We start from the raw sequence: 8,973 nt of genomic DNA, 5'->3' as shown, positions 1-8,973 counted from the left end.
CATTCCCGTTCCCATTCCCGTTCCCATTCCCGGCCCTGCACGCGCTGCCGCCGGCCGGACTCTCTCCTGCCCCCTAGCGGGGAGAGCCGGCGCTGCAGCGGCACCGGGATCGGGATCGGGACCGGGATCGGGACCGGGATCGGGATCGGGATCGGGATCGGGACCGGGATCGGGATCGGGATCGGGACCGGGACCGGGATCAGGGTGGAGGTCGGAGTCAAGGAAAGCCGAGTCCCAAGAGCCACCGTCAAGGTGTCACCGCTCAGCCCCCAGCTCCCGCTGCAGCCCCCGGTGGCACCGAGACTTCTCTCTGCTCCCGGCCCCGCGCACCGGAGCTCGCTCCGAGCGGGGTCTTTTCTCCGCTCTTTCGGGCATTTGCACGGGGCAAGCGTAAACCGGAGCAAAAGCACGGCAGGGAGTGGCGTGGGACCCTCTGCACTCCCCGCCCCAGGTCCCTGCGGCTCGGGGTCACCCACTGCCCGACCCCGGGAGCCCCGAGCCGGCTGCAGGGCGCCGGGAGCCCGCACCGGGCTGAGAACGGGACGGGTACAAAGCACGGGGAGCCCGTGCTGAGATGCAAAGAGATCTCTTTGCAAACGGGACTGTGAAAGGGACCGGGAGTGCGAGCGGGAGTTGGAAGCACCGGAGTTCCAACCGGGCTGCGAACGGGACCGGGCTGCGCATCTCCGGGGGCGCAAACCGGGATGGGAACGGGATCTGTCTGTGCACTCCCGGGAGTGCGAGCGGGGCTGGGAACGGGACGGGGCTGCCAAGCAGCCGGAGCCTCAGCCGGGCAGTGAACGGGAGCGGTGTGCGCAGCCCGGAGCCCGGCGGGGGGCGCGGGCCGGACCGGGAGCGGAGCCGGGCGCTGACTCAGCCGCCGCCGCCCCGGGCCGTGACGCGCCGAGGGGCGGTCGCTGCCGGCTCCATATAACGCGGCGGCCGCCGTGCAGAGCTCACACCGACCCTTCCTGAGAGGGGAGAGGGGCTGAGCAGCCGGGCAGGCAGCGCCTTCCTCCTTCTTTCTCCTCTCCTTCTCGGCGCAAGCTGCACTTTTGGCGGCGTCAATGAAACTGGCAGCGATGATCAAGAAGATGTGTCCCAGCGAGGCCGAGCTGAGCATCCCCGCCAAGAACTGCTACCGCATGGTCATCCTGGGCTCCTCCAAGGTGGGCAAGACGGCCATCGTCTCGCGCTTCCTCACCGGCCGCTTCGAGGAGCAATACACACCCACCATCGAGGACTTCCACCGCAAGTTCTACAGCATCCGTGGTGAGGTGTACCAGCTCGACATCCTGGACACGTCGGGCAATCACCCCTTCCCAGCCATGCGCCGCCTCTCCATCCTCACAGGTACTTGTCAGGAGGTCCCTCTGCCAGATTCCTGCTCAGTGTGGGGATGTTTTTGCAGTCCTGGGAGGAGGGAGGTAGGATTTTGTGTGTTCAAGTGGTTGGGTAGCTCTTCTTGGTGGACTGGAGGGTGCAGGACCTGGAGGATGCTGCCTGGTCCTTCCCTCTCCAAGCCTCTGTTCGGCTTAGGAGCAGGTCCCTCTTGTCCCCATCCCTGCAACCATCTCACGTTCCCTTCTTGTCCCCAGGAGACGTGTTCATCCTCGTGTTCAGCCTGGACAACCGAGACTCCTTTGAGGAGGTGCAGCGCCTGAAGCAGCAAATCCTGGAGACCAAGTCGTGCCTGAAGAACAAAACCAAGGAGAACATAGAGGTGCCCCTGGTCATCTGTGGCAACAAGGGCGACCGGGACTTTTACCGGGAGGTGCAGCCCCGGGAGATCGAGCAGCTGGTGGGAGGGGACCCCAAAAAATGTGCCTACTTCGAGATCTCAGCCAAGAGGAACAGCAGCCTGGACCAGATGTTCCAGGCGCTCTTCGCCATGGCCAAGCTGCCCAGCGAGATGAGCCCCGACCTGCACCGCAAGGTCTCGGTCCAGTACTGCGACATCCTGCACAAGAAGGCGCTGAAAGGCAAAAAGCTGCTGAAGGAGGGGGGCCGGGGCACGGAGGAGGCGTACGGCATCGTGGCCCCCTTCGCCCGGCGGCCCAGCGTGCACAGTGACCTCATGTACATCCGGGAGAAAGCCATCGGCGGCGGGCACGGCAAGGAGAAGGATCGCTGCGTGATCAGCTAGGAGCCCCCGCTCGCCACGGGAAGGGAAGGAAGGAAGGAAAGAAGGAAAGGAGGGGAAAGATGCTCGTTTCCGAATTGACTTGGGACAGGTGCCCACGCGGGCAGAGAGGGCGTCGCCTCTCCCCCAGCCTCCCTCCTCCCGCTTTCATCATCTCCCTCCCTGGGGGTGCATTTTGGGAGCGAGGGATGCGAAGGGGGAGGCTTTGGAGGGCAGGAGGGGATGTCACTGGGAACAGCCTCCTCCTCTGGGCAAAGGGACAGGGAAAGGGTGAGCTGCTGGGCAGCCAGGTGAGAGGATGAGTGTGGAGGGCACAGACCTTGCTGTTTCTTTCCCTCCCAAACCATCCAGCCTCAGGCACTGCCCTCAAGAGGGAGGGCAGGGGCCTGCCACCACCTGCCTGGGGCTTTAGGCTTGGTTCTTGGTTGTTTGTTGTTTTTTTTTTCCAACTTGAGAAGCTGTGCACGGACTCTGGCTCTGTGTTGTGTGTTCATTTGTGTCTGCAAAACACATGCAGAAGACTTCTAAGCTGTTGCAGAGTTACAGCCCCGATGGACCAAAAAACTGACTCTTGTTTACATTTGTCTTGTTTGATTTGCAAGATTTGGGCAGGGTGGGGGGAGCGGGAAGGGTTTTACAAAATAAAATAATAGGCACTTTATGTAGGTATTGTTTGTCATTGACATGAACAAAAAAAAAAAATCTTCAAGTGTTTCTACCGTGGGTGAAACTTGATGTTTTATTTTTTCTACAAATTAATAAAATCTTTTAAAAAATTACACCTGCGGGTTTGCCTTTGCTTCCTTGCCCTATCCCATAGCAAAGCCTGCTAAAGAAAAGGCCTGAGCTGCGAGGTAACAAACCCAAGCCCTGTATTGCCCCATTTTCTCCGACTCCCAGTGCAAAGGTTCCCGCCTCTGCAAGCCGCAGGGTTTTTGCCACACAGGGTAACGAGAGGCCACGCAAGGAGTTACTCACTCCAACGGGTCACTGAGCCAGCACTCTTTCCTCACTCCACTACGCCGAGAGTGACGGTGCTGCCAGCCCCACGACACGCCGGGCAGTGGCATGTCACTGCCTGCAGTCACCCAGCAAACTGACATCACTTGGTTAGAAAGGGCTGATTGTGTTTCGTGCTCCTTGCTGATTAACTAAGCACACTTTAATGATGTCAACACAGACTGATTCACTGGCACCCCAGCTGGGATATTGTTTTTACTCTGCAATATGAGTAAAGGAAGTACTTTGTTTGAAAGGTCACCTTTACATCTGATGGTTTTTAATCTCTTCCCAGTAACAAGTTGCAGTAATCATTGCTGGAAGTGAAAGGGAAACAGGATCGCTCTTCAAAGAAGGCTTTTCCCAGCTCCAGCTTTTCAACCTCTGCTTCCACCTCATGCAGCAGCACAAATCTGTGTTTAGTACATATTAATGGCAAAAAAAATCGTATTGAAGGCACAAAACAACTTTGTGTTGGGGGACAAAAAAGGTGGGGGAGTGAGATTGCAAAGCAAACCATTCTCAGCTTCGCTTGAAACTTGGATTCAAGTTGACAGAGTTAACTTGTTCCTGATCTAAGTGCCAGACATTTCTTTGGCAAACAGTTGTTTCTTCCAGCTCTGCCTATGCCTGATTTCACAGGAACAGCAACTGGCAAAAGAATGGAAAACATCATCCAAGCATGAGACACAGGAATTTATTGAGCTGGGACAGGCAATGGCTGGTGGAAAGGCAATTTCAGTAATAAAAAATGTGTACATTGTGCTTTGTTTATCTCAGTGTTCTGCTTTACTCAGAGTTTACACACTGGCACCTTCCCAAAGAAAGTACTAGTACAGAATCTCACTGGAGACAGAGTAAAAACTCAGGTGAGTTAAAAACTACAGGTAATAAAACTCAGGTAGTAAAAACTACAGGTGAGTTGCAACCATCCCACTGAGCAGAATTACCTGTTCCAGCTGCTCAAATGTTTGTGGTCGTGGGAAGCCCCTGGATGTGGAACTTACCAGTCCTGTTGAGCCTGACTTTAGTATGGAATAACTGAAAGATTTTATCATTTATGCCCTTTGTTTTGATTATTGCCCTTCCTCTGTTTTAAAAGGGAAAGACATTGGAGCTGGGCCCAGGATCCCATGTGCTGCCAACATCCTGCTCTGCCCACATCCACTCAGTGAACACACAAGAGGGGCAGTTTGGAATTTATATATCTTTATTTGACTCATCTCAGACACAACCACCAATTGTTTAAAAAGAGAAATACAGAAGTAATTGAAAGCAATAATTCCTCTTCCAACACACAGGGAATGGAAAGAGTACCACAGACTCTTTCCAGGAGCAGGGCCAAACAGTTCATGCTTCCCTCTTATGTTCCCTTTTGAGCTTTGGCCATTTTTAAGTAAAAAAAAAAAATTGCAGAAATGCCCCCTTTTTCACCAGCAGGTACTTTGACCCTTAGTGAGGAGAAAGCAAAATGTCTCCTGCTTGTTTGAACATAAAAAAGAAGAACCCCACCCAGAGAGAAAACAGGAGATGGGATATGTAAGTGCAGAGTCCTGCAGCTGATGAAGGGAGCGTGCCGCTGCCATCGTCCCAGGAGAGCACATGGTGTCCTGGCTCAGTGTCACACACCCATGGTCCACACAGGCACAACACCACAGCACTGGAACCACAAAACCTAAAGCAAGAAATGTCAACTTCTGCCACCCTGTTCAGCCTGGGCAGGAGGTATCTCAGACCCGGAGAGTGGAGCTGTGCCTTTCCTACTCCTTGGGGATTTCAAACATGCAAAGGCTCTTGTATTTCTGCAGCAGCTCGTTTTTGGTCCGGACCTGCTCCCGCAGGTTCTGCAGCTGCTGCTGCTGCTGCTCTGGGCTCACCCCGATGCCAGGCATGGAGCTGATCAGCTTCCTCATCTCCTGGAACTTGTTCTTGAGCTCATTCAGTACCTGGTGAACATCCTGGCTGTCCTTGTCCATGCTGCAGAGGAGAGGAAATTGAGACACTGAGAATTCTCTTATTGAAAACGCTGTAATCTCCAACACAACCAGGGTTTAAACTGGAATTCACTGGAAAATTGCTCTTGGTATCTAGCTACACACACCTGATTCACCTATCCCAATAAAATGACACAGATAGATATAGACTGGGTAGCTTAGGGGCCAACTGGTTTCCTGCCAATTTCCAGCACACAATCCAGTCACCTCAGGATGCATTAATCAGGTTAGGAGCTGCTCTGCAGCTTTCAAACATCACCCTGGAGCAGGCTAAATTCTCCCTCTGAACTCCTGTACCTCTCTTTGGGAAGGTAAGATTGCATATGTGTTGTGTGTAGTCACCTGGAAAAAAGATCTCAGTCTCACCTGTGACCTGTTGCTGCTGTAATACAAAGAAATCAATGCAGTCAAACAGCATGACAGCAGAAAACAGAAACTGTTCCCCAAAGTGTCACAGAACGTCCAAAGGCAGAGAAAATGCTACTTGGGAGATTTAAAAGGAGTCTCTGGGGATTTATACTTAATAAAAGAGAAGCGGTGGGGGTTTTTTGGTTGGTTTGGGGTGGTTTTTTTAAGAGCAGCAGAATTGGCTCTGCAGCCAGCTCTGTGCTTTTCAAGGCTTAGTGTTGTCTGAGGCAGCGTCTGCCCTTGAACCCTCATTAGTATCTGACTCAGCTTTGTTAGCACCAGCAAGAAGTTTTACTGATTCCAGGCAAAAGCAAGTCCCCGCTTCCAGGCTGCCTGTTAATAGGGAGAGCAGGATTCTAATGGTCTTTGAAAAACTGGGAGCCTGTTCAATAGCCAGACCTAAAAATAAATCTGCTTGGCATGACCAGGGCAGAGAGGTGCTCGATTATAACTTTGGGGAATCGTGACATGGCTGAGAGCAAAACTTTTAAGCAGATGGCTGCCGCTTGCTTCAAAAGCCTGTTGGAACAAAATATTCATTATTCCCTTCTAAATAAAACTGCAGCTGGTACTATAATGTCTCCCCGTTATGCAGGCACTCAGGGCCAGGTCGGCAGTGGAAAAATACAGAGAAACACACAACCAACCCCAGCACATCTGGGGAAGGATGGGGTGACACTGCCTTTCATTCACACAGCTGCAGGCTGGCTTTGACAGGGGTGTCCTCCCCACATCTCATCCCCGTCCCCACTCAAACAGAACTGACAGCTGCCTGTTGCCTGGTTGATCCAAAGGGATAAATATTTCAGGGTTGGTTGGTTTATTTTCCTGATGGGTAGTTTTCTTGCTGGATGAAGCCACTGAAGTAATTCCCTGTTTGGGGGCATGGAGAGATGGGAGTGAGAAGGGTGTGGGAAGAGCCTGCAGTTGCCTGCACTAACACAGAATTCAACACAGCATCCAACCACAGCCTGTGCTGATGGACTGGGCACAAACCCTGCCTTAAGGCACAGTGTTCCTCACCACACCAGCACAACCCACCATCGGTGGAGCCACACAGTGGGACCTCAGCAGTGATGCTGTTGACTGTACAAGGCTGAAAATATCAGCGGACCCTGTTTAGGAAAACTTTCTCCAGACCCAAACAGGAAACAGCACCCGTCCTTGAATGTCAGCAGATTTACGTGATACATCCTCGCTCCGGAGCACAGAGTCACCTTGGAGATGTGTCCTCATGGCTGAGTCAGTGTCAGAACAGCAGGGCTGGGCTGTGCCACTCGAGGCAGTGTTAGAGGACAGCAGGTTTGCCATCTGTCAGGGACAGGAGGCACAACATCCCACCGCTGGCTGCCGTGGTGCCACCTTTCTGCCACACTGTTCAGCACCTACACTGGCTTGAGCTACCCAGGAATCACCCCATGTGAAGCCAAGGGAGGAGTGGGTGGCTCGGTGGGACAGGGCACAAGATATCCCTGGGACTGTCACCTGTGAGTCACAACAACCTGATCAGTGACACATCACAATCTGGGAGGTCTCAGCCCATGGCTACTGACCACTTTGGTGATGTACATGCACACACCTGGCAGGGGATTTAGCCTCACTCTGTGGTCTGCACAGATCAGAGAGAATCAAGGTTGGGGGCAACTTGATGGCCTACACCTAGCACAGTGGGGAAACTAAGTGAAATTACAGTGTTTGTGTTCTGATGCCCATTCTGGACTGGCGTGTCAAAGGCATTCATTCCCGTGGACTGGGCTGCTTGGGCTGCAGAGCCATTAGGGATGAACCTCCCTCACCTTTCAGATGTGCTTGCTCCAAATGAAACATCAGCAGGACACAAATCAGCTCCTCAATGAGTGCAGAGGGAGAGAGCAGGAAGAAAGCAATTCATGCTTCCCATGCCCACTGCCTCACCCTGCACTGTGCCCAGGTGAGAGCACAGAGCCTGCCTGGATGGATTTCCATGGCAGAGACATCCCCTTTCTGGGAATTCAGATGAGCATCTTTGGAGGGTTTTTCCTGGGTTAGAAACATGTCGGTTCTCAGGACTCTTGTACCAGCACCTTTCACCTGTACAGTGCTTATCTTGAGCTGGGAAGAGAACAGTGCATATCCCACTGAGGAAGCCATTCTCCTTTTTACAACTGCCCAGAAATGGCTTGCATTCCTGACGCACTGCCCGTACTTTCTGAGGCTGTTATCATCCAAAGAGTACAGTTCTCTGGAGCAATAACCCAGCGGACACACAGTGCTCCTGCTCCGGGGTTAGTGCTGGCAGTGTACCTGAGCCACGGGAGCAGCTGCACCGCTCAGGTGACCCCGACACCACCCAGGTACTGGCACAAATCAGAGAGGAGATGCACTTGGGGCTGTGCCAGCTCCCTCCAACACTCTTCCCAGGAACTCCAGCTGACAGAAAAAGGGCAAAGACGCTGGGAGGATGGAGAGCATCACTAGAGGGGTGACCCATTGCCCTGCTACCTGTTCAGGGCATCCTGGAGAAATGCGGGTTGGGAGTACATCACTTGAGGGACGATCCAATAGCCCAGCTCCCCGTTCAAGGCATTATGAGCATGTTAAGGATGAGAAAACAACTTAGAGGGAACCCCGTAACTCTGCTCCCTATCCAGGGCATCCCAAAGATGCTGTGGTTGGCAGAACATCACTCGAGGGGGAACCCCATTGCCCTGCTCCCCCCATCCAGAGCATCCTGGGGATGCCGGCTGAACATCACTAGAGGGGGCATCCCATTGCCTCACTCCCTGTCCAGCGCATCCCCGAGGATGCTGTGACTGGGGCGAGGGCACCCCTTAGCCCTGCTCCTCACGCAGGCCCCGATGGATCCGGTGTGAGGCAGCACCGTCCGAGCGGGGCGGCGGCGGCAGGGCCGCGGTGCCCGGCGGGGCGGGGGATGGCGGTGGCCGTGCCCGCCGTTACCATTTGATGATGTCGTGGACGAGCGGCAGGAAGGAGAACTCCTCCTGCACGGGCGGCAGCGGCGGCGGTTTCTGCTCGGCGGGTGGCTCCGGCGGCGGCGGCTCCTCAGCGGCGCGGCCCGCGGGCCCGGACGCCATGGCGGGCCCGGCAGTGACGGAGAGCAGCGGGGCGGGCCCGCCATGGCTCCGCCTCACGGCGGCCGGAGCCCTCAGCGAGCCAGGGGCCGGGCCAGGCAGCGCTCGGGGTCGGGGAGTGGGGCCGTGCCCTGCACCTTTGCTGTCATCCCCAGTGATCCGCCTGAAATTTCCAGTGGTTCTCCCGGAAAGCCGCAGTGATCCCCCCAAATGCCTGCACAGTGATTGCGTCTGTCCCCCGGTGATCCTCCCTGAGCCCCCCAGTGATCCCTCCTGAAACCTGCAATGATCCCCCTGAGACCCCCAGTGATCCCTCCTGAAACCTGCAATGATCCCCCTGAGACCCCCAGTGATCCCT

General features: G+C 54.7%; 2 protein-coding genes across 3 annotated transcripts; one reads left to right on the top strand and one right to left on the bottom strand.

Moving 5' to 3' along the window:
* Positions 1–950: 950 nt before the first annotated feature.
* RASD1 (ras related dexamethasone induced 1) lies at positions 951–2,922 on the top strand. 2 transcript variants are annotated; one of them, XM_058849489.1, is made up of 2 exons: positions 951–1,353; positions 1,670–2,922. In XM_058849489.1, exons 1-2 carry the CDS (start codon positions 1,068–1,070, stop codon positions 2,071–2,073), a joined length of 690 nt encoding a protein of 229 aa, XP_058705472.1. In that variant the 5' UTR covers positions 951–1,067; the 3' UTR covers positions 2,074–2,922. The 2 variants fall into 2 exon arrangements, with proteins under 2 accessions (XP_058705472.1, XP_058705471.1); XM_058849488.1 differs by having other exon boundaries at positions 1,599–2,922.
* A 1,412-nt stretch (positions 2,923–4,334) lies between these two features.
* MED9 (mediator complex subunit 9) lies at positions 4,335–8,644 on the bottom strand. The gene is made up of 2 exons (XM_058849493.1): positions 8,482–8,644; positions 4,335–5,119 (listed from the first exon to the last, which is right to left on the bottom strand). The coding sequence occupies exons 1-2, from the start codon at positions 8,616–8,618 to the stop codon at positions 4,903–4,905; spliced, it is 354 nt and encodes a 117-aa protein (XP_058705476.1). The 5' UTR covers positions 8,619–8,644; the 3' UTR covers positions 4,335–4,902.
* Positions 8,645–8,973: the final 329 nt, after the last annotated feature.

The sequence above is a fragment of the Poecile atricapillus genome, chromosome 14 (genome assembly GCF_030490865.1).
Source record: "Poecile atricapillus isolate bPoeAtr1 chromosome 14, bPoeAtr1.hap1, whole genome shotgun sequence".
Lineage (NCBI taxonomy): Eukaryota > Metazoa > Chordata > Aves > Passeriformes > Paridae > Poecile > Poecile atricapillus.
The sequence above is the reverse complement of the archived record's forward strand: the minus strand, read 5'-3'. Positions and strand labels throughout refer to the sequence as shown.

Excerpts from the sequence above, each read along its gene's own strand:
- MED9 (XM_058849493.1), bottom strand. The coding sequence starts at position 8,618 with ATGGCGTCCGGGCCCGCGGGCCGCGCCGCTGAGGAGCCGCCGCCGCCG. Across the intron at positions 5,120-8,481 it reads GTCCACGACATCATCAAATG|CATGGACAAGGACAGCCAGG; the intron begins GTAACGGCGGGC and ends TCTCCTCTGCAG.
- RASD1 (XM_058849488.1), top strand. The coding sequence starts at position 1,068 with ATGAAACTGGCAGCGATGATCAAGAAGATGTGTCCCAGCGAGGCCGAG. Across the intron at positions 1,354-1,598 it reads CCGCCTCTCCATCCTCACAG|GAGACGTGTTCATCCTCGTG; the intron begins GTACTTGTCAGG and ends TCTTGTCCCCAG.